Genomic DNA, 25,822 nt, shown 5'->3' with positions numbered 1-25,822 from the left:
GACATACCAGATTTATTCACTTGAATTAGTAGAAAAGTATATGATAGTTTCTGAATTCCTAAAATCTCACACATTTTTCAGAAAGGTACTTGAAATCCTAAGACTGGCAGTCTCATTGAAGGTGAGCAGATTTGTGCTTCTAAATTAGAAGGAAAAAATCTATACCTATTTTGGGTTTTTTGTCCATAATAAAAATAAAGCTGTTCCCAAATGTCATTTAATCTGCCTGATACTGAATTTTACTTGCACCTTCTTTTAATGTTCATGTTCCTTCATCTTCCTTTATTGTTCATGGAGGTAGAACAGAGGGGAGAGAAGCCTACAAAATACTTATTACCACAGCAGACCAAATTTTCTGGAATAATCCTGGACTCACAGAAGTACGCAAGAGTACTTCCTTCAAGCAGGATTCCACATTGTACCCCATGTCATGGCTTAATAGTGACCTGAGAGTAATAGCTTAGGCTGGAACAGACTTGGAAGCGTCCGCTGGAAGTGATTTCTCAGTCTTCCTGGATCTCCATGAATGGACACTGACTGTGTCCTTTTAAAACACTACTATATGTTGTCCTATTTTTTTCTTGCCTCCCTTTGAAAGAGTCAGAATGGTGGAGGTGCTTATGAGGAAAGGCTCAATGCATCACTCTAAATTAGCTGTGTGTAATGGACCTAAAATAAGATAGATTACTTGGAAATCTTAATTCGTTAATTCCTTAATTCCTTAATTAATTCCCCATTAAGGGAAGTTCTCATTTTCCTCATCTTTAGGCCTGAAGTAGATGCCTAAAGAGTGCTTAGTCAAGACTAAGAGACACATATAGGCTCCTTTGTGGACATAGTGGGGAGGCACATACACAGGAAACATCTTTTGCCCACACTTCCTAATTTGGCAGAATGAGGAATGCCAATACTACTTTTGGCCCCCAAACTCATACACACATTTTATCTTACTTACTGACAACACTAAAACTCCCTGTAACTTTTAATAGATCCTAGACTCCAAGCCGAATATTCATGAGCTCTTTCTCTGGTAAAGCTTTATTTTGTGTTTTCTACAGAGCATTCTGAACATTAATCTATATTTTAAAAGTTAAGCTATTGATTATTTGTTCATTTTTTAACACTACTGCTTCAGGAGCTTTCTTGAAGCAAGAGGACTGGCTTTTTCAATTCTGTCTGGTACAGTGATCAGAAGTTGCAATAAAATTTTACTTGTCACTTTTGTGGCAAAAATAAAGACATTACTGCAGTTTTGTAAAAATCTTGCTTAGAAAGAGTAATAGATCGGTGATTTTTTTCCTGTGTATTGGTGAAGAGCAACTGAAACTAAGATTATTAACGTAAGCTCTCATTAAGGAAAGAAAATAGATTCTTATGTAAATTGGTGGGACTTGAACATTAAGTTTTCAGGATAGTATTTCCTGAATGAAGCCTCAGACTTCAGAAAGAGGGCAAAGAGCATTTTTCTGTTTTCTGATTCATTTTCAGTGCTGAATTTGAAAGGTATGTTTGGCCAATATTAATACAAAGCAAATATTCTTTGGGAGAGAGAAGAAAAGTGAGGTTTACATACTGAAATTCACAGCTTCTGAGTCTGTCCAAAACACAAGAGCATCTACAGACTACAGACAACTATAAAAATTACTTTCGTTTTTTTTTAAACAATTTGAAGTTAAGAAACAAAATCAGCTTATATCCACTTTAGCAATCCAAAGTGTGCTTGTTTATCCAGAGCACAACTTTTTTTTTTTTTAGAAATTTTTTTTAATTTGGGCTGTTACATTTAGGAAGACCTTTACAATCCTTTAGTCAGCACTAATAATACTAAAAAACCCAAACAAACCTATAAAGAACAAATGCAAGCTTTCCCAAATAATTCTAAGACTCCCTTTTTTTTCTCTGTTAAGTACCTTAGAAGTTAATAAATACAACAAACAAAAATTCCCCAAAATAGAGAGTTCAGACACCCAACCTAGTCAGTAACAGGCACACATATCTTCTGACTGCATGTCCTGGGCTTGGACTGAATCCTGAACTTTGGCATTAATCTTAGGAGACAGTATCCTGCAGTAAAACTTTCATGCAGAGAATAACCAAATGCTGAGGACATTTAAATGGTATCTAAATTACTCCTGTTTTCCTCCCTGCTGATCTTCCTTTCCAAAAGATGCTTCGTCATGTGTATGAGTAATACAAAATCATGAGGATGCTAATCCTTTCCTTTTGTAAATAAACCACTTTTGTGAAACTTCATTAGTTCAAATGAGATTCACTGAGCACCAAATGATCTATGTGAGAGATGTCACAATATATCCTTGTACTAACAAACGCAGAAGACTATGAGCTTTTAACAATCATTATTAAACATCTGATAACAGAAGTTAAATATAATAATTTCATAATCTTGCATTTCTGAAAAAGCAAAAAAAATTTTTGGATTTACTTACTAAAATTCAAATTTTTGTTTTGTTTATTGCTTTAAATACTGAGTATGATAGAAACAGACTAAAAAAAAATCTACTATTTTTCATTTTATGAACTGGTGCTTTTTTGATGCATTTAAAAAAGCTTGACAGAATGAAGACAAGAACTGAACACCCTTTTAGTTTTATGTGCTTGAGTGCTTGTTCCATTTTTTTGAGACTCATTTGAAATAAAGACAATACCTGTGGCAAAGAACAAGAAATTGATAGCAAAAATATTATAATACCACACACTGAAAGAATGAACCACATCTGAAAAGAAACTGTGTAAAAATCAAGGGTTTAAACTGCATTTATCAAGGTTTTAAAAATATAGACTCAGTTCTTCACTCAGTTTTAGGGGTTTGGATTTTTTTTTTTTTCATGTATCCTATCTCATTTTCTATTTACAGCAGAGTTCAGTCACAGAGGAACACATGTAAGTTCTCTGACCAGATGTCTTCTTTTTACTGGAAACAAAACCTGACAAGTAGTCACAAAATGAAATTGCTAAAAGAAAGGGTCTGGTATAAATTTATGAAATATAGAATAATAAACTGTCTGGATAATTTTTTATTCACCAACTAATTTTCTATGAAAGACATATCAAACTGCTAAAGTCTTAGTTCTGTAGTATAAGCTATTACTTAAATCAGCTTTGGTATTAGAAGCTATTGGTGTGACACCAACTTTAAAAAGAGATCTAGCCATCGTCTGAATTCTATTACAAGGAACATCATTCCTATACACACTTGAATATATGTTACATTCGGAAGTCTCAAACTGTCTTCCATGGAAGAAATCCTGCCCTTACAAGTTTTAGTTGAGTCATGTGAAGGAATCAGCAAGTACGTGAATATGATATGAGCAATATGTACTCTGTTTTCCAATAAAACTTTTCTTAAGTTCTCCCATCAAAGTCTCTGAAATAACCTATCATGTTTTAAAGACCTTTAGTGTATTAATAACTAGCTAAAAGATAGAAAAAGGGATTGAAATGAACAGCCATTTTGCGTAATTAAGAGACCCTTATAGAGGCATGCCTGAACAATCTGTGTTGCTGGGTTTGTTGTTAATTATTTACCCAAGAAAAATGAGTATGTAAAATCTTTTATTTAAATTATTAATTATAATCAAATCTAACCTAATCATAGTGGTATAAGAAGGATCCCACATTTCTGAATGACTAAGCAATACATTTGAATGTTAACAACATTAGATTAAATTCAGTGTTGAAAATTGCAGGCTCGAGGAGACTGGAAAACAATTCTGACACGAGAAACAATAGACTAAATTGGCTATTACCACTTAGAAGAAAGCTCTGGATTCACTGTGGATAATTTTCTTTTACTTAAGAAGTCTAGTAAAGCATTTGATATTCTTTTCTTATGTATGTCAGCAGCCACTTCCTAAATCAGATGCTGGAATCTTTGATCTGGCAGCAGGTTTTTGTCTTTATCTTCTCAGAAAAGGCAGTGTGATAGTGATTCAATTTTAATCCTATTTATTTTAGCATTCACATTTTACTTTCTTAATAAAGATCATTCTTTTCTTAAAAGCTTAAAATACAGGCACAGTTTTTTTGTGAGAGTTTTTCAATATCTTTACTCTCTGAGAATGAAAAAATAATCTCTTTGTGTGTCTGTGTGCTCTATATGCACAACATACCACCACACTGATTGTATTTGAAATAAATATTTCTTATAATCATCTTCTGAATCATGTGCCATAGATTTAAGATGATACAGAGCAGATGCCTTTGCAAGCATCCTACCCCTCATTCCATCTTTCCTGCACTGTGTATTCCTTTAGTAAGTCAGTTATTGGTGATATCTTTCAACTTCACTCCTTTCAGATCTAAAATGGAAAGCAAATTTTATTTTTAATTGAATCAAACAATCTGGGCAACTTTTGCCTCCACAGAAAACTCATCATAGAGACTTTATGAATACTTTTTATTAAAGAGGAAAGCAATTCATGGCTGTCTGATTTACTTGTGGGAAAAATTGGCAGTATAGTACCTGCAGAGGTTATGCCATTTTGTTTTTCAGTACATCACAGTACATACTGCAGCCATTACATGGACTTAATAGGGAAGACTGACTTGAATCATTTGTCATGACGAGCAATTTTATTATGTTTGCAGTTTCTAAAGCAGTATGTTCGTGAGGCAACGACAGCAATACAGCTCAATGCTGTGGAATGAGAAGAAAAATGGTGAGTGAAAGGAAGAAAGAAAGAAAGATAATTTGGGAAGCTGTTTCCTTTATTCTGCATACAACTCTCCTTAACATTAATGCTTGCCAAAACTTGTGTAGTCAGTGGCAGAGAGATCTGTATTTCATACTGCTGTAAACTACAGAGCAACTGGGGCATGGAGAGGAAGTAAGTAAAAGACAGATTGAAACAAGATGTCTCTCGTTTCTATTTGAAAGTTGAGGATTGGTCACAAAAGCATTGGATATCCATCAATCATATTAGTTAGGTAAGATTTTATCAATATAGGACCACCAAACATGGCTTGAAGCAGCCTATTTGGCAAAACTGGACTACCCCATCCAGCTGTGACCAAACACTCTTGGTCTCAGGGATGATTCTCTCTTTTATTAAAGGTTTTTTGTTGTTCTTATCATTCATTATTTTTGGTTTTAATTTTAGTGGGACCAGTGCAGTGAAGAACAATGGTACAGTCTGTTGGAATTAATTGAAAACTAGTTCAACTACCTAACTCCCACAATAAAATGTGGTTTACAAAGACTTCAACCTGAAATACGTATCAATAATTTCCCCCTTATTTGTTTTGCTTTACAATACTTTCCGGAGGGTAAAGGTTTTGCCAATGCCTATTTCAAAACGCACTTATCCCTGAGTGATGATATTTTTAATTTACATGAGAAACATGCACACAAAAAACCCAAAGGCTTGCAAACATTTCATATACTTCTATGTTTGTTCTTATTAAAGTAACCTTTTCCAAAGGTTATAACTAACCTTTTGCTAATATTTTTGTCAAAAAAATTCAGGTTGACATTGAAGCTGGTTCTCGTAACATGAAATATTCACAAATGACTTCAGTGCTTCCTTCTTTGTGCTGAAGAATCCCTTTCAAAACATTCTTATTCAGTAACTATCTTCTGTTGATGTATTAAACTTTTATATCAGAGTTAAAGTTTTATAAGGTTTAAGGTTATAAAATATGAAGACAAGAACTGAGTTTATGATAAGTTCTGTTTAAAAGAGAACAAGTATATCTATGAAAAAGGAAAGGAAAGAAATGCACATTTTATTACATTGCTGCTTTACAGAGATGATTTTCTGATTTTTTTTTAATTTTTTTTTCTTTTTTTTCCTTCATGTCAAATATATTTTTGGTAAACACGTAAAACAGGGAAAGAAGGCTTGGGCTGCCTTCCCAGTAATGAAAGCACATGAGAAGGCTAAACTTCAGATTCTGCCTTGCCCCAGTTTACTCTACATTATTCTATACATAAAAAACCTTTATGGAAACACAGGATGGGCACTATGGAAATCTAAGCACTTCTGAAGCATGATCCACGCCATATTACTGTAGACATCTGATACATGAATGCTCCATCCCTGGTGGTGTTCAAGGCCAGGTTGGACAGAGCCCTGGGCAACATGGTTTAGTGCAAGGTGTCCCTGCCCATGGGAGGGGGGTTGGAACTAGGTGATTTTAAGGTCCTTTCCAACCCTAACTATTCTATGATTCTATGATTCTATGTCAGCTGAACCATGGCTTATAGTACATACTTCTCTCCATTGGCTATAGAGTGTAGATAAACACCAAAAAAAGTAATCTAAATGTAAATGGCTAAAGCGAATTGAAATCACCATGATCATCTCACTCAAGAATTGCGATCCTGCTTCCCTTGTAATACTAGAACCTAAAAATGCCTCCTCCTACCACATTCCTTCTAAGCAATGAAATAATGAACCTTTGTAGACTATACTGGTTTCATCCTGGGCTCCACTAATGAGGAGCCTTTCACAAAAAGTTTTGGAGCAAAGTGAATCATTTATCCCTTCCAAGCCCATCTCCTTTCACATAACTTTTCAGGAGTATGGATACTAACCTAGACATAAATCAAGAATATTGGATAATATAAGACAACTAACATCTTTTGTTTTTCTATTTTACTGAATAAAAGAAAACTCTTAACATTTAAAATTTTTGGTCTTAGGATATGGGAACATGGTAGCAAATGAACAAGTTGACCTATCTTAAGATATTTCTGTTCTCAGCTGACATACAATAATTGTCCCTGAAAAATGATCCTAAACTGATGTAGCTGTAAAGTAAAATGAATTAAACTGCCATAATGATAGTATTAGTTTACATTCTCCTTACAACTGTTTTTTCAGTTGTTTTGTTTTATACTTCCTCAAAATCTATTTTTTCAGTTTAGAAATCATTACAGTGATTTACAAACGATTACAAATTAGAAGTCCTAACAATCACCAGAGGGAAGTTACTTTTTAACCAAGACCTGGCTGTTAACGTTTTAATTTAAAGTTAAAACTCTTCTGTATAGAGAAAAATCACACTATACTAAAAGTAAACAAATAATTCTGTGAGCACCAGAACTAGTGAGTCTCGATTTCTTACACATTTTTGGGTTTTGGGTTGAATTACAAGATTTTCTGTTACCTCTGCAAAGACATATGCTATCCTTTCATAAAGTACTTTGGTGGTGGTATTTAGGATGGTGGACACTATCATGCTCAAATGATAGTGTTTTACAAAATTGTAAGAACATAATTATTTTGGGTACTTATGCTAATACTTTTTTTTTCTGACATGATAAACAGAAAAGGTTGGGATACATAGAATCATAGAATAGTTAGGGTTGGAAAGGATCTTAAGGTCATCTACTTCCAACCCCCCTACCATGGGCTGGGACATGCCGCACTAAACCATGTTGCCCAAGGGTCTGTCCAACCTGGCCTTGAACACTGACACAGATGGAGCATTCACAACTTCCTTGGGCAACCCATTCCAGTGCTTCACCACCCTCACTGTAAAGAACTTCTTCCTTATATCTAATCTAAACTTCCCCTGTTGAAGTTTGAACCTGTTACCCCTTGTCCTACCACTGCAGTCCCTAATGAAGAGTCCCTCCCCAGCATTTTTATAGGCCCCCTTCAGATACTGGAAGGCTGCTATGAGGTCTCCACGCACCCTTCTCTTCTGCAGGCTGAACAGCCCCAACTTCTTCAGCCTGTCTTCATACAGGTTGTAAACATACAAGACGTCTGTCTTCATACAAGAGGTAAAACACAAAATTATAGTGAGATGGTACAAAATCTGATCTGAAAGGAAATCATACTTAAAATACGCACAGACAAATATTCAGCGGTTAAAATATTATGCTCATACACGGTTAGTTTATAAACATATTTTGCCACCTTCAATTCTGTGGTGCACAACAGGTTAATAGTAGCACCATTTGACTACTAGTATCCAAGATTTATCCAAATAGTTGAATGACAGACCCTTTGGCACTTGTATAACCATCTGAAGCTATCTTTGGACTGTATAATGAATTTCTGCTTTCATTTGTTTAATTAACGCATGTTCTTTAATAACAAAGACAGAGGACTCATCTTGTGCAGCATATGTCTCATCTTTTTTTGTTCAAATAACTATATTCAACTGTTGAGTCCATTAGGTTGGCTAGATGAATACTGGACTAGAGGTCTTTCTTTTAGATGACTAAAATTAAATTGGAGAAACTCCTAATAGTAAACTAATCATCTCTGTAAAAAAAAAGGCTAAAATAGCTTCATCAATGCTGACTGCCTGCAGTTTTAGCAAAGAAAATTTAGCAAAGCTGTTAAATTGTTTTGGATCTGATAATCCAATACACAAACATAATACTAAGAAAAGTTATGGTACTCTAAAGAGTGTTACAAAAAATTTAGTACTCTTCCTTGCTTGCCATTTCTCCAAAATTTTCTAATTATACTACCTAAGAATTGTTCTTTTATTCTCAGACATTAATTTCTAATGCAATGTAGAGATTTAAAAAGAAATGTCATTTTAAAAGGTCAGACAGCAGAGACAATACACAATATGTGACAAAAGGCTTAGCAGAAGAATGATGCTGCTTTTTTTGCCCCTGTTAAGCTTTTAAGAAAAGTAGTTATTTCTGATAAGACTGGTATGGCTCATTCCCCTTTGAGACTACATCTTACTGAGTACTTATCAGCAGCAATAGGAAAAAAATGTTGAAATATTATGTTTATAGTAAACTACAAACTTCAATATAAGACTGAGTATATTTGTTAAAAAGGCAAAAAATACTGCAAAGTTTATCCATCTAAAACTGATTATTTTTATTTTAATCCTTGGCTGTTTTCAATAATATACCAAGTCTGTATAAATGTAGAAGACTAAAAAATAAAAAAAAAATGAAGTAAGATAACTATACACAGGGAAGAACTTACACCAACAAAAATGTACACATTTTAAAAATATTCAGTTTTTTCAACTGCTGTTTTTATATGCTAACAGAAAAAAGCAAACAAAAATAAAAATCCTGACGTATATTTGAGCTTTTCCTACAGCACAGTAATCATGTTTAGCTCTGTTTAGACTACAAAAACAGGCAAGAGAGAAAGACAAGCCCCTGAAGACTGAAGTTATTGACTTCACCTTGCAAAATAACATATGCCTAGATATGCCTCTGTTATAATATATCAATGAGTCTGCAGAAAAAAAGAAAAAAAATCTTTGTAAGATTCATTCTTGAGATTAATTGATCTTACTTTTTTTTTAGTTTTCTGTATCTTGAACTTTTTTACTGACCTTTTCAAAATGTTCTTGTGTCATGCACAAGGGAACTAATACATAATGTAATAGATATATAATTGACAAAATATTTAAGAAATATCTGTATTGGTTCTTAATCACTGAATCAAAGAATCATAGAATCATAGAATGGTTAGGGTAGGAAAGGACCTTAAGTTCATCTACTTCCAATCCCCCCTGCCATGGGCTGGGGTGCCTCACACGAGACCATGTCACCCAAGGCTCTGTCCAATACTGCCACATATGGAGCATTTACCACTTCTTTGGGCAACCTGTTCCAGTGCCTCACCACCCTCACAGTAAAGAACTTCTTCCTTATATCTATCCTGAAGTTTCTTTGTTGAAGTTTAAACCCATTACCCCTTGTCCTATTGCTACAGTCCCTGATGAAGAGTCTCTTCCCAGCATCCTTAAAGGGCCCCTTCAGATACTGGAAGGCTGATAGGAGGTCTCCATGCAGCCTTCTCTTCTCCAGGCTGAACAGCCCCAACTCTCTCAGTGTGTCTTCATATGGAAGGTGCTCGAGCCCCCTTATCATCCTCGTGGCCCTCCTCTGGACTTGCTCCAACAGCTCCATGTCCTTCTTGTGTTGAGGACACCAGAACTGCACACAGTACTCCAAGTGGGGTCTCACAAGAGCAGCGTAGATGGGCAGGATCACCTCCTTTGACCCGCTGGTCATACTCCTTTTGATGCAGCCCAGGATACGGTTGGCTTTCTGGACTGTGAGTGCACACTGCCGGCTCATGTTCAGTTTCTCATTGACCAACACCCCAAGTCCTTCTCTTCAGGGCTGCTCTGAATCACTTCTCCGCCCAACCTGTAGCTGTGCCTGGGATTGCCCCGACCCAGGTGTAGGACCTTGCATTTTGCATTGTTGAACTTCATGAGGTTGGCATTGGCCCACCTCACAAGTGTCTCAAGGTCTCTGTGGATGGCATCCCTTCCCTCCAGCATACCAACCGAACCACACAGCTTAGTGTCATCAGTGAACTTGCTGAGGGCACACTCAATACCACTGTCCATGTTGCCAACAAAGCTGTTGAACAGGATTGGTCCCAACACTGACTCCTGAGGGACACCACTCGTTACCCTTCTCCAGCTGGACATTGAGCTGTTGACCACAGTTGTGTGCAGCCATCCAGCCAAGTCTTTATCCACCGAGTGGTCAATCCATCAAATTTATGTCTTCTACAGTTTTGAGAAAAGGATGTCATGTGGGACAGTGTCAGTATTTGGAAAGAATCTTTATGACTAATTTCTCCTTCAGAAGGAAGCCTCTTAGATGAGGGTTCATAAGACATGGCAGATTTCTTCCTTTCTTAATTACTCTCTGCCTTGTTTTTGATACATAGTTCCCAAACATCACCACAAAGGAAATAGGACACTTTGGGCAGCAACCTCCTTGATTATACATCCATGTTTGATTCTGTGAATTACAGTCTTAACACTTTGTACTCTCTTATGACAAGAGGATTAAGAGCCTAGGACATAAAAAGGTATTATTTCAACTCCTTTAGTAATGCCGGAAGCCTGTCAGGAAAACAGTGTCACCTGAAGAGAAATCAACCTAACAACTTAGATGGGGTTGAGACAAGTGGCACTAGAGAATATTTAGTGCTATTAGGAAACTATTCAAAACTACTTTGAAGTCTGTTTTGTATCTAATTCACTGTTTGTTTCTGGAAGCAAAAAACTTAATGACATTCTTCGCACTCTTTTTAGGATTATATGAGAAATGTGGCATTGAATTGGCTTATTAGGGGTGTATCTATGAAGACAGTGCACAGAAAAGAACATGTAAAATTTCACATAATTAAAATTCTAGAGTTTGAGGAACTAAACACACAAGTTTTGATTATACAATTTAACTTCATTTTTATGAGTACTGTGGATGAATTTGTTTTACAGCAACATTTATTTGAGGAAGATAAGGCGTCTTGCCTTTAAGGACTCAGACTCAAATCAGCTTCTTTCACTTTAGAAGCTTCCCCACGTATTTCAGTTATTTTTGTTTCTGTGTTTTGCTAAAAAAAAAAAAAAAAAACCACACAAAAAAAAAACCCCAGATAATAATACTGGCATTTACTTCCAATTAGTACTATTTCTTTAAACTCTAAGTTTTTTAAGATATGCGAATATGTGTATGTTAAATGCCTAACATGGTAGGGGCTACCTTTGGTTATGCATAGTCATGAGATTTGACACACCACAGTACTCTAGTGGAAGAGCAAATTAAACAAAGAAGCCATAAAACGTAAGAGATGTCGTACTTGAATTATAAACAATATATTCAAAGAATGCTGTAAAAACAGGATGATAACAAAAGATTTTTAATCCCCATATGAAAAGTTAGAGGACTTTTTTAACTCTGTCAGTATCTGTAGCCAACCTTTTCATAGAATGATATTAACGGATAGAGATCGTGAGAGATTATTTAAAGCACTCGCTTCTTCGAGTCAGGAGGGCTTCCATGCTTAAATGTGTCATGATTGACAAACACTGGTCTAACCTATTCTTCTAAGCTCAGACATCAAATAGTCCAGCACCACTCTCAGGAAATCTGTTCATGTGCATCAGTATCTGTAGAATCGGTTTCTTACTGATCATCTCATGGGTAATTTAAATCCTTTAAGTCTTTTCCAATATTTCTTTCATAGGAAGAGTAAAGGAATGTCGTTACAAAAGTCTTTTTAAAAAAATTATATATATCTATATCCTATGGCAATCTTTTTTTTGTACAACATGTTTTCTAAAATTCTAGTGATTTTTTTTTTTTTTTACCTGGAATTTCCTCAGACAACCCATACTTGTCTCAACTGTCCTGGACAATATACTACAGCTGAGGCTCTACTAAAGCTGATCAGAGGAATTATTTGTTTTTCAGGCTATATATCTGTTCATATATTCGCACGATTACATTTTAGCAGCAGCATGGCATTGTTGCCTCATATTTTACTTGCTCTTCACTAACTGCAACACTTCTGCAGAACTCCTGTCTAGGCATTTGATCCCACTGGGTATCTCTGCTGATTATTCTCCATTTTTTCAAGATTATTTTCATTCTATTTCTCTTCTGTAACACAATGGTGAATCCTCTAAGACTGTTTTCATCTTTATTTTTAAGAAGCACATGCTTTATTTCATTATTTACTAATTAGTGACTACAGTGAAAATACTGGGCCCAGAAGAAACATGAAGAATTCCAACTGATAGAACTATTTTCCCTAATTTTGTATGTGAACAAGGCTTTCCTCTTGCATATCTTTTAGAGCAGTTTTCATAAATTCCATTTCCACTGCAGATGAACAGTGCACAGAAGCATTCACTTTCATCTAAAATTCAATCCTCTCAAAGACTATTACATTTTCAAAACAAAGTCATCATTACTCTTCTAAATTAAAATAACAAGATTCAAGATATGCAAATTTCAATTCAGGAGAATTAATTATAATCAAATACAGTGAAGGTATTGTGGATTAACAAACAACTATTTATTGAAGGTTTTTTTATCAAAAGTCTTTTGAAATGTGGCAACAATTTGAAGCCCTTGTGTTTGCCAATGGAAGATTAAAAAGATTTTAAAAAATTATTCCCACTAATTAGAAATATTAAGAATTCTTTATTCTATATTATTTACTTCTCTTCCCCTTCTTTCTCCTTCCTCCTTCCTTGTTTTGAATCTCATACTTTGAAGTTTTCCTTACTATTGATAGGTGGGGGGGGGAGAGGTGTATTTCTTTTTTGGGGTATCTTTTTTCAGAATTTCAGATAATTAATATAAAAAGTAGGTACTCATTGTGAATAAATTAATAATAAAAATTAAGGCAAAACTACTGACAAAATAAAAATCAACTTGTATAAGTAAAGCCACTAGACATTACATGCAGAATGTACACATTTAGCATGATGATTAGTACTATAAAATTATATAATAATTTTATAAAAATAATCTTCCTGACATACACAAATGATCATAATTCAATTGCATGCATAAAAATGTAACAGCGCATGTGGAGATTAATAATGAATGGATGTGTACTAATATTATTCTAGATTCCAATTTAGAAGTAGAGAAATAACATGGAATTTGAGAAAAACTGGTGAACTAGGCCTGAAGGCCTGAATTAGTGATGCACCTAACTTGTCTAAAACATAAAAAGAACTGATATCTCCACAGACAACCAGAAGTCTATGAACAGAAAGCTGAGCATCTGAAGTGCCACATACTGTTGCAAATATAGATGGACTGTTCTTTTTGCATGTTTTCTCCATACTTCTAACATTTGCCTAAGAAACATAAGACAACGTCTATGCTCTGAAAGAACTTCTTCATTGGTAAACTATAAGATATTCCAGTAGGAGACAGTTTCAACAAAACCACACAACACAACAAAACTATGCATTAGGTATGCATCCTGTATTTTCTCTCTTTACATGTTAAACCCTATTTATAGGTACGAATCACTTACTTATACAGTTTAAGAATCACTAGAAACAATTAGAAGCCAAAACAGGATTCAATCCTAGGGCTACATTCAGCAAAGGTGTAAGTGTGTGATTATACCCGTTCAGATTGAAGGATCTTTTGTGCTCTTTGATTTGATTTGGTTTGGGGTCTCTCTCTGAGCTTTGCACAAAGCAACACTACAATAGGAGCAAAAACATATCATAAGGTCAGAACCATGCTGCTTTTTCCATATGGTTAGAGTGGGAGGAAGGGTAAAAACAGATGACAAATGTAAATTCAAGTGTTATAAAAGGTTGAACATTTTACTGTAAAATCATAATACTTTAAAATTTTGGATCTGTGGGTTAAATTCTTGGGAAGTTATGACTTTTTGAAATACAAATCCAAAAATTTAGGCACTACTGAAATTATATTTTTGGTAAAGTTTCAGTTTGAGGACTTAGTTTGGGGTTTTTTCAGTATTACTAGGGATGACTACACAATTACTTACCTAACTGTATAAGTTGCAGCAGTTCTCAACTTTTTACAGGACAGATTTCCTTTTTGAAGCTTTTAATGGCACACATCTAACAATTTCCCTAGTGCAAATAGAATATTTTAAAAAATTGTTCAAACACCTGCAGGAAATATGTCTGCTACAAAATTCTGTCAAAATATCATAGTATGATATTTAAGAAGCAGATTTCACCTAAAAAATGCAAGTTTGAGATTTAAAAGAGCTTGCAACAGGGTATTAAAAAAAAAAAAAAAGTGTCACAAGGATAAGAAATAGCTATTAGAAAGCAATGTTCATGTGTTAAGAACATGTTAACCTATATGTAGCAGCATCATCCTTCTGAATTTAGCAGAGATTCCAACAACATGCTCTATTTTTTTTTCCTTCTATATCATTTAAGTGAACTTCATTACTCACAAAAATTGCATAGGGAAATCAACTAATAATTTATTTATTAATAACTGTGTAGAAATCTAAAGATTAAAACTATGTGTATATGCATAAATGCACAAAATATGTATACATATATGCCATTTTTTAATATATGTATGCATTATGATGTTTATATAAGGAGAGAAACACAGATGATACAGATAAGATGTCTGTGTGCACATAGAGACCTATATATCTATCCATACTACCATTATTAAAAAACTGGTTTTAACAGGGGGAAAAAAAGAAAAAAGAGGAAGAAAAAAAACAGTTATTCAAGCCAACAGTATTTCTGGAGGCTTACCTACAAAGATTCAACATCAATTAGATTTTCCAGCTGTTCTTCTCTGTATGTGTTTTTGCATTTACTATGGAAAGGCTGAACAGCATTTCCCTTTCCAATGCTGTTTGATGTTACCTGTAAGACAACCATAGTTTCAGAAGTATTTTACTGATTTAGCCACGATCTGTGCAGCTGATATTTTCATTGCCAAATCTTTTCTTCATGTTGAATCTTTTGGAAATATTCCAGCAAAACAGTGCAAGCATTTCTGAAAATTAGTCCAGAGAAAAAATGTTGGGTTAGCTAATATTTAAAGTACATGGGTAACAAAACCAAAAATAACTGTCAAGTCATGCTTTCTAGTGGTTTTAGTGAGCCCATGTTCCAAAACAGCACCCCTACGTTTATTAAGATGAGAGATACGCTCTTTATTAATGCTATGACAATGCATTCAATTAATTTAATTCATTCTATCCTTTTAGAACAGTTTAAATTTGCAACGTAGACTCCAAATGATGTTCATTTTCTCAAATGTAATTGAACATCAAACATTTAAATTGAACATTTTAATCTGAACTAGCCACTTTAGACTACTCTTACACTCAGTGAAGAGAAATAGGCATGTCCAGAAGACAATTCACTTTATTCAAAAATGTGCATCTAAGAAAGAAATAAGATAAATCCTCATCATTGCCAGAATGAAATACTCAAACTTATTTGTCTTACTGACCCATTAAACATAGCAAATGGCACCATCAACTTGGCAATGGTTGAGGAAACAGGGCAGAGAAACACAGTAAAACTAGAAGCTGGGGAGAAAACACAGGAATGGTAATTCTATTCAGATTCCATTAAAACTGACAAAGGACTTGGAGGAAGGTGTAAAGGATACTGAAATTCAAGGATTAGTGGCAAAGAAACAGAAGAACGAGAGATCAGACAAGCTGTTAAGCAACTATAGGATAGTTGCACTTGATTTGTGAAAGTATCTAGGACAAGATACAGGAAAAAATAGACAGTTCTGTATTACAGTAAGTAACCTGTTGAGTAAATCAAGGAGACAGATCTTAAGAGAAGCCAGTAAAATTAAGTAACACTGTCTGCGTGTGGCGATGCATCCCCCTCCCCCTGCCTTTCCTGGACACCTCAGCTTCCCCAAGCAGCTACTCTTAGGCCCCAGACTTTGCACAGGTGCAAGGAGTTGGACAGCTGGGCACCTCTGCTCATTAACCGTAATTGCCTAACAAAGGTGGGAAGGGTCACACAGATATTAGGAAGGTCAGATACTCCCTGATCATATCAGGAGTTCTTTTGAGATGGTAACTCATTCCCTGGCAAAGATTGGAGGCCAAGATGAAAATTTACTGACTAAAGCAAATCATGGCAGGGGGGTTGGAACTAGATGATCTTAAGGTCCTTTCCAACCCTTACTATTCTATGATTCTACGATTCCATGATCTTACAACCTTATAAATAGTGGTCCCAAGAAACAGTGAGCTCTCCCGGGCCCAAGCGGGCTAGGACCAGTCACCTCCCTCTGAGTGGCACGCCTCTCAGAGTCAGTAAACTCTCAATTTACGAAATAGGGGGATTATCTGCCTGGGCTGTTATTGCTGCTCACTGACATTCAACCCTTTGTCCATTGAGGAGTGCTGAGAAAGCTGATGTGAGTATATTACTTTTCACTGCACCTGAGGGAAATTTTTAACATACATACATGTATATATGTATATTCATCTATATATTCATATATCTCATTTTGTATGTTGTGTTAGTTTAGATACTTAATTTTAAAGGTATGTATATTAGCTTCAATAATCAAGTGTTGTTAGAAATCTCGTGATTCATTTCAACAATGCAAACTGCTGCTAAATTACATTTGTAATCCTCTAGACATAAACCATTGTCCAAGTCTGATACTAGGACTTGATCCAGCTGCACCCAGACTCCTCTCCAAAGCAAGGGGGTCTAGTCTGAACCTTGACCACTGAGTCTGACTTAACGGGAGGATTTCCTTACTCCCTGTGTTTCTTTCATTAGACATAAACCATTGACCAGTCTGACACTAAGATTGGATCCAGCTGCACTCAGGCTTTTCTCCAAGATGAACTTTAGGAAGCAAGAGGGTCCAATCTGAAACTCGTGACTCAATGGAAGGGTTTCCCTTACACTTTTCACTTTCAAACCCTCTACTTCAATTTCCTTTCAAATTCCACTAGACATAAACTGTTGTCCAAGTCTGAGACCAGGACTAGATCCAGCCACACCTAGGCTCTGTCAGTTTATAAAGCAAGCGGGGGTCTAGTCTGAACCTCATGACTCAACGGGAAGGTCTCCCTTATTCCTTTGTATTTTCGGTTTCCATACACATTATTTCAATTCTTTATAAATCACTTTAATCCAATCCTGTATAAATCATTCCCAATTCTGACACAAACTCTTTCTGAATGTAATAGAGTGAACCTTGCCATCAAATTCTGTTGAACTACAGGTTCATAAATTTCTATTAAAATTACTTTTGCTAATATGTCTGACAGTGATTCTTCTACTTACATTCAGTTTCACGACACTGGGTAAGGAACCTACAATTTGAACAAGGCAGTCAGGAATAGTTTGAGACTGTGGAAAAGAGAAAAAAAGTTAGACTAACAACCAGAAAGAGAACACATAATTAAGACAAAAAGAGCTTAAAGAGGATGGAACAAAAGGAAGTAAGTTTGGGAGCACCAAGAAGAAAAGTGTATGAGTCTGTCACTACTAGGTTCCCAAATGCAGCAGAAGACACAGAAGACTTGCTATCCCTTCAGCTATGGTATACCCCAATCTTTCTGCACAGAAAGTACACAATCACTGTTGTAATTATCCACACAAAAATTCACTTCCTTTTGCCATAAGTTATTCTGTCGGTTCAAGTGGCAGTGGGATACGTACAGTGAATTCTTGAGTTTCAGCCCTGCATCCAAGTGGTGGATGGAAAAAGTAACAGCACATGAATTGATGTGTGTTCTTCTTCTTCCCTAGTTAAAGTATCTAAACTAACACAACATACCAAAACCTAAACAACTCACGTTAGAAATGCTATTCTAGGGATAGCAAAGCTGAAGACTTCACACTTCGGAAATTCTAGAACTAGATTTTCCTTGTACCTTTAATTCCATCCATGTGCACCTGCAGTCTAGCTATGATCATGCACTATTTTTTTATCACAAGATTCTTTTGCATTCCAGGCACAGAACATACATTCTCTGAGAATTAACCAGTACTTTGGAGGAAAAAGGTTTGTGTTCAGTGTTGTGTATGAACCCTGCCTCTTTTTTTTAGTGAAAGTCAAAAGTATAAAAGCATAAAAGTTATGTAACCATTTTTTAAAGTTTTATAATTGAGGAAAAGCCAGCTCACGGTAAAGAAAAATTAATTATTCTCTTCTGATTCCATAACCTACAAATGCAGAGTGGTGTGATCTATATTCCAGCTCTAGCATTAAATTACATTCCTAACAGAGCAGTGTATACGAGATAGCCAAGTCAACGGGAAATGTAAACAGCTATAAATTTGATGTCTACAGTATCTAATTTTAGAATCTGGCTATCACAGTATTATCCACAGTTCATATTTTGATATGTAAATAACACAAAGAGAAAGACATTGAGTTGAACGTTCTCAATGTTCACTTGAGAAAATACTTAAAGTTGTGAGAGCTTACAGGACGGCCAAAGACATGGGAAGGTGTCTTGATCCCCATCTTTTTGTAAGCTCAGGTACCAAGGTCACAGCTGCAAATGGGAAACTTTATTTACATAGAAACCAGAGCCCAGAATCCTCTCTTGAGACAAGGTACACCAAGTACTTAAATTATAAATTTTGATGGCAATTTTATCTACATTTTCTAAAATTATCAATATACTTTCTTATTAAATTAGAAAACTGCATTGAAATTCTTGATTATCTGGACAGGTTTCAAACTTGTAACCTTCTATATCATCATGCTAACCACAAAGTGGTAGTTTGCTAAGAGAAAAGGAAGAAGACTTGAAAGTGGGAGAGGTGAATGATCAAAAGCATAAAATACAGTATTTGTTGGATCAGAAAAATACAAAAGAAATGTTTATCCAAAGATTTTGATTTTCTAGCTTAAAAATACACATTTTTATGTTCCTGATTCTGCCTTGATCATTATTGTTTCTTATCAAATAATTATTTAATTTAAATAAACAGTTGTGAGTGTAGAAACTTCTAAACTAAATTGCTTAGTTGACTTTTGAATTACAAAACTGTGCTCTCACTTTTTAACCTTTTGGATTCCCATTAATACTGAAGTTTTTGCTTCCCACTGACAAATTTGACAGGAATGATAGAAAAAGCTCTTTCCTCGCGACTCTTTCTAGCAAAGCAAGATTTGAGTGTGAAACTGCTGTGTGAGAAGGGCACAGTACTCAGTCCTTCCACTTCTTGCTTTACAGTATACTATTAAACAGCATCTAATGGTGGGAGGACTTGCCATCTTTCAGAAGCCGTATTTTCAAATGCTTGTATATCTTACGAAAGACTTCCACACTGACAGTGCTTGTTTTACGTGGACTAGGCATACCTAGCATATGCTAGTTGGAGCTGCCTCTTAAACAAAATGTTTATTGAATCCTGTGTTCCTCACACCTCTTGCATACAGCCAGAGAAGTCTGGGACTGGTTTGCAGAAGGGCTCATTATTTATGGGTGCAACTGAGAACATAGAAAGTAGTAGGAGAAAAAAGCTATATGCTCTGAAACGAGCAAATCAATTATTTTTTTTGCTTTTATATCTCTGATTTACCCTTCCATCATAAAATAGGGCAGTTGTAAAGATAAATCCATGAAGTCTATGAGGCACGTACTGAGTGTAGTGGTGAACAGTGCTGAGGGCTCATGAGTAATTATATCTTCATAGGATTCGGACAGTGTAAAGCAAGGAAAGCATACTATCATTCCCTGAGGAATGAGTAAAGAAAATACTGACTCTTTGCTTATTAAATGAATACTTTTCATGTTGAGGGATGATTAATGTGTCATGTGAAAAAAGCCATCATGATAAACTCCATTATAAACTCCTAGGAGGGGAAGGCTATATAGAAAATCTTAGCCACTGCTATTTTCCAAGCATTTTGTGATTGATTTATAAATATGAATTGTAAATTCGGCATATAGATTTTGGTTTCTAACAGCTTTTTCTTACAAAATTAAGATAAAAATAGAATCTATGTTTAACTATCTAATGTAGTTATTGTCAGATTTGTCATACAGGGTCTAAAACAGTTTGATATGCAAGTTTTCAAGCAATTTTATGCAAATAGTGGTTTAATACTAATAGTTAACTTTAAAACATTAATTTTTTTGCTTTTACAAATACGAAATGGAATGTAGAACCATTATGTCAGTACTTTATGTCATGCATGAAGAACAAATCTTCAGTCTTTCTAATGCCAATGGGCAGCCCTGTGGAGAAGGACTTGGAAGTGTTGGTTGATGAGAAACTGAACATGAGCCAGCAATGTGTGCTCACAGCCCAGAAAGCCAACCGTATCCTGGGCTGCATCAAAAGAATCGTGACCAGCAGGTCAAAGGAGGTGATCCTGCCCATCTACGCTGCTCTTGTGAGACCCCACTTGGAGTACTGTGTGCAGTTCTGGTGTCCTCAACACAAGAGGTACATGGAGCTGTTGGAGCAAGTCCAGAGGAGGGCCACGAGGATGATAAGGGGGCTTGAGCACCTCACATATGAGAACATTGGGGCTGTTCAGCCTGGAAAAGGGAAGGCTGCATGGAGACCTCCTATCAGCCTTCCAGTATCTGAAGAGGACCTAGAAGAATGCCGGAGAGGGACTCTTCATCAGGGACTGTAGCAACAGGACAAGGGGTAATGGGTTTAAACTTCAACAAAGAAACTTCAGGATAGATATAAGGAAGAAGTTCTTTACTGTGAGGGTGGTGAGGCACTGGAACAGGCTGCCCAAAGAAGTGGTAATGCTCCATCTGTGGCAGTGTTCAAGGCCACACTGGGCAGAACCTTGGGCGATATGGTGTAGTGTGAGGCATCCCTGCCCCAGCAGGGGGATTGGAAGTAGATGAACTTAAGGTCCTTTCCTACCCTAACCATTCTATGATTCTATGACTGTCCACATAACCTTACTTATGCATGTAAGTACCTGTACAATTAACATGATAGGACATTCTTTAGAAGCATATAAAAACAAATCGATAAATTAGAATGGACTTGTTAGTAGTAATAAGACAAGGGGGAATGGCTTTAAACTGAAACAGGGTAGATTTAGATTAGGTATAAGGAAGAAATTCTTCACTGTGAGGGTGGTGAGCACTGGAATGGGTTGCCCAGAGAAATCGTGGCTGCCCCACACCTGGAATTGTTCACAGCCAGGTTGGACAGGGCTTTAAGCAACCTTGTCTAGTGGAAGGTGTCCCTTCCAGTGGCATTTGGGGTTGGAACTATATGATCTCTAAGTTCCCTTCCAACCCAAACCATTCTATGATTCCATGATTACCCAGCCATGCTCATTAAATAAATTCTATAATATCTAACAGAATATTAAAAGTAAAATTAATAATTCAAGATCATTCTGTTAAGTGTTTAAATTAGATATGAAAACAGAATACCTACAAATCCACAAAAAAACCAAAACCAGGACTTACACACATGAGATGGACTGAAAAAGGATTTCAGTGCAGAATTCATTCAAAAAAAAAAAAAAAAAATCCAACTTTTAGTAGAAGCCAAAGGAAAAAAAAAAATTAATTTTCACTTGTACATACATATTAGTAGTAACAACAAATTTATTAATCTCAAGCATAAAACCAAAGCCACCAGGTCAACCTGCTCCTCACATTATATCCACTGGTTCCTAGCTAATTAGTGCCCAGAGAACTGTTGTGGATATGGTCTATACTGGAACATATCCAAATGTTGAATTCTCACTGTTTTCACACCACTAAAATATTATTTTCTGAACAGTACTAAATTACTAAAGTAGTTGCTAAAGATGTCCATGACAAAATACTAAGGAGAGCCAGGAGTTAACAGTTATACAGTTACTGTACCAAACCTCCAGGTATATGCCTAGAAGCTCGGTAGAAGTTTCACATACTCATCTGTTTATGTATTTGGTAGTATCTGTCATTCAGGACTGAACGGTAGTTAACGTGTCTGGTAGTCATAACAAAGTAAAGAAGTCAGCACCAACTTCTTTATAAAAAGACTAATTTCTACAGAAGCATAACTTGCCAGGGCATTAGAAGTTTGTTGGATCACAGAGCTTTCAAGCACAGCACTGACATTTTTGCATCACTTGACCACCCCTTGCCATAGCATTCAAAATTCATATAGGTAAATGAACGAATCTTAGATGGAATAAGAGAAAGGAAAGTCTCAGACTCTAAAACTATCTCATTTACATATCTCAAAAGGTGGCATTTTCATTAATAATAAAATGGTATCTCCCTGTCTTAGTTATTCTAAATTCGAACAATTTTAGCGTATTTCTTCAACAAGATGAGGAGCTACTGATGACTAGATGTGTAGCTTCAGTAGCAATGAATGAAGAACATGGAATAAATGGATTATAAAAAACCAAAAGCAGTAAGAATAAATTAGATATATATTAACACAGAATACATATGTGATGAGGAAGTTCATTCTAGCAAGACAATTCTTACGGACAAAGTAAGTGGTGCCATTAAAATTCAGTAAGCTTCTGTCATCATGCAGATATCTGAAGATTCTCAGATCAGTGACACACTTAATATAAAATCTATAGAATAAGATTATATTTGTGCCAGTTCTTAACCTCTTCTATTTAGTTCAGAAAACTTGAAGAGATAATTTTATTTTGTTTTACTTGTCTGTAGTGTAGTTCAATAACAATTTGTATTGAATCCTACAATAAGCATCGTTGTTCAGAATAACTTCCAATGTTCATGAAAACTTCAGCATTACTTTCTCTTAAAAAACGTTACCTAATTCATTCATCAGCTATTCCACATTTCTTTAAATCATGTAGCTTCTATGAAATTAACTATGATAACTGACAAAACAATTTGTGAGTTTCAAGTACAGAATATATGCTTTTAGATTGCTCTAAAAGGCTTAATATGCTTAGTTATACGCACATGTATGTTTATCTACAGCTATATTAAATCCAAACAAATGCACAGTGCTGTCTCTTTATCTAATAAAATATAACAAAATATTTAATACCATATGCTTTACTGTCAATATAAAGAACACAAATAATTCGTTTCTGTTTAGAAACGAACTATACATTTTTTTTTCTAAAGGAAAGTAGTAAATTACAAGGGCAATGAAATGCGATTATTTTAACCATAGGGAGGTGAGGGCAAGCAGAGTTAAACCAATGAAGCATTTCATCCTCAGGATTATTTGTGTCACAATATTTCTGAGAGCTCTGTGTTATCTATATTTCCTTCTAATGATTTTAATTTCTGTTTGGGCTGGGGTGGGGAGAAGAGGGGACAAGGATTGAGAAAGAAAAGCAATTCAGCATTAACTGAACTTTCATACGAGACACAAGCACCTGGATGTATCTTGCTTGTTTTTACATCCTCTCAGAAGTCACTCAGTTGATGACTCGTAAAACTAATAATTTTTCTCTGAGGTAGGCTGCGACACGATTTAGTCGTCGAGCTCCGGGAAAGCAGACGTTTTTACTTTTGAGCTTTTCACCTGCCATCCCAATGCTTAGAACATCACTTCCCGCTAGCATTTTAATGAACTTCTCAGAAAGTTGGGTGGTGACGATCCCCAGCGCGGAGTACCGGCTTTGAGATGCGCGTGTGCCTGAGCCAGCCCCGCGGGCAGGAGGTGGGGCAGGGAAAAAGCAGGACACGGGCACAGGCAGCAGCAGGGGCAGATAGTACAGGGGCAAGGGCAGCATCCCCTGCCCGCGGCACCCCGCCCCAGAGGATGTCCGGTCTCTCCCGGGACCCTCGGGCAGCTCCTCGGGCAGCCCCTCGGCCGCCCTTCCCGCGCAGCGGGGAGCCCTTCCGCTCCCCAAATCCTGCAATTTCAAACGGAAGAGCCCTCCCACCTCCAGCCCCCACCACCCTCCCGCAAAAATGTCCGCACATCAGCCCATCTGTGCCCCACCCCCGTCCCTACCCTGCGGCTGGCAGCCCACCACCGCGGCGGCGGGGCAGGGACCCCGCGACTCACCCCGACCCGCGGACAACGCGCGGGTTGCGCCGGAGCCGCCTCGGTTCCCTTACCTGTGCCCGCCTCCATCACCTGTTGCCCGGCAGCCTCCATCCGCGCATTCCCCCGGCGCCTCCTCCCGCTCCGGCGGCGCCAGGGGCTTCTCGGGCTCCCGGGCCACCTCCATCCCGCCGGACACCGCCTCCTCCTCCAGGGACTCCACGTAGAAGACAGTGCGGGGCGGCGGCCCCGGCCCGTGCCCGTGCCCTAGCCCGTGCCCCCCGCCGGGCCGGCTGGCGGCGGGCAACAACGTCCCGTTGGGCGGGCTGGCGGTGGTGGCCGCAGAGGAGGAGGCGGAGGAGGCGGATTTCTTCCAGAAGGCGCTGTTGCCTCTCTCCTGGCTCTTCAGCAGGCGGCTCTGGCTGGGCCCCCAGTGCTCGAAGCTGCTGTCGGGCGGCAGGCAGCCGCCCCCCGCCGGGCCGCCCACCGACGAGGGGTGGCTGAACAGTTTCCAGCGGAGGCGCAGGATGTGCTTCACGTCGAAGTCTTTCCTGCCGGAGCCGGACATGGTGCCGCGGCGGGCAGGGTACGGGCGCGGGCTGAGGCGGGACTCACGGCGGCCAGGCAGGGCCGGGCGGCGGCGGCGGTCGCAGCAGCAGCGCGGTGCGGCTCCGCTCCCGGCGGCGGCGGCGGTTCCTCCAGGCAGCGCTGCGCCTGTAGGGCGAGGGGTGGCAGCCGCCAGGAGGAGAGAGATGCGAGCACACACCAGTGCAGAGAGAGGATGGATGGATGTAGCGATGCGCGGAGCCGAGAGGAGGTAGAGACACCCAGCAGAAAGGGAGATAGAGAGAGGTGCCCAGAGCTGACGAGAATTACACGGTGATCAGTGGAAAGGGGAGGAGAGAAAGGCAGGAATGAGAGACACCTCTCAGGGGAGACAGACACTTGCCGGGAAAGAGCGGGTGAGAGAGGCTGCGAAGACGAGCTAATTTGATTAACGGGCGAGCGAGCTACAGCTCGGAGAGGACCTGCAGCAGCAGCAGTCACAGCGGGAGGCAGGTGGCTCTTCCTCCCTCTCTTAGAGCTCCGTGACCGAGTGCAGCCAGAGAGGGAAAAGTCGTCTGGAAGCCTGTCTCCACCTCCCGCCTTCCCATCCCGTTTCTCAGGGGAGTCCCATGCCTGCAGTTACCTGGGATGGCAAAGGCTGAGAGCTGGCACACAGAGAAAGCGGGGCTCTTTTATATACGCTGTATGTAGGAGAGAAAGGAAAAAAAAAAAAAAAATCACGCCCTTGAGGCTGTCAAGGTTCTCAGTATACAATTTTCTATCCATCCCAGCGCCTCTCACCAAGCCGCCCCCTCCCCTGTATGTGACACAGATGTGCTCTGGGGCTGCCAATGTGAAGAGGCAGAGGGAAAAAGATGCTTCGGTCTTCCTCATACAAGTAAGTTTCCAGGTCACTAACCGTCCCTCATAGCCTCTTCCTACTCTCCCTCCAGTGTAGGCCTCCTGAGACTGCCACGTAAAACTGGGAGCAAAAGAAAGTGAAACAACAAATGCAGCAGCAGAGTGAACACAAGAGCGTGAGTCACAGGAGTACAGACTTAACAGACTGCATGCAGACTGGGTGAGGTTACAGGTTAACGATTTA

The 25,822-nt window shown here is 37.9% G+C and overlaps 1 protein-coding gene across 2 annotated transcripts in view; it reads right to left on the bottom strand.

The window, feature by feature from the left end:
- The window catches only part of KLHL1 (kelch like family member 1), a 207,727-nt gene extending 182,281 nt beyond the window's left edge, over positions 1-25,446 (bottom strand). Inside the window, exon 1 of one of the 2 annotated variants that reach the window (XM_030477140.1) lies at positions 24,246-25,446. In XM_030477140.1, the coding sequence (XP_030333000.1) occupies positions 24,246-24,739 (494 nt within the window). In that variant the 5' untranslated portion in view covers positions 24,740-25,446. Of the gene's footprint in view, positions 1-14,997; positions 15,042-24,245 lie in introns of those variants that run through there. The other variant, XM_030477141.1, reaches the window with a different exon arrangement.
- Between the last annotated feature and the right edge of the window lie 376 nt (positions 25,447-25,822).

This window comes from Strigops habroptila, chromosome 2 (genome assembly GCF_004027225.2).
Source record: "Strigops habroptila isolate Jane chromosome 2, bStrHab1.2.pri, whole genome shotgun sequence".
NCBI lineage: Eukaryota > Metazoa > Chordata > Aves > Psittaciformes > Psittacidae > Strigops > Strigops habroptila.
This window is presented reverse-complemented; position numbering and strand designations above follow the sequence as displayed.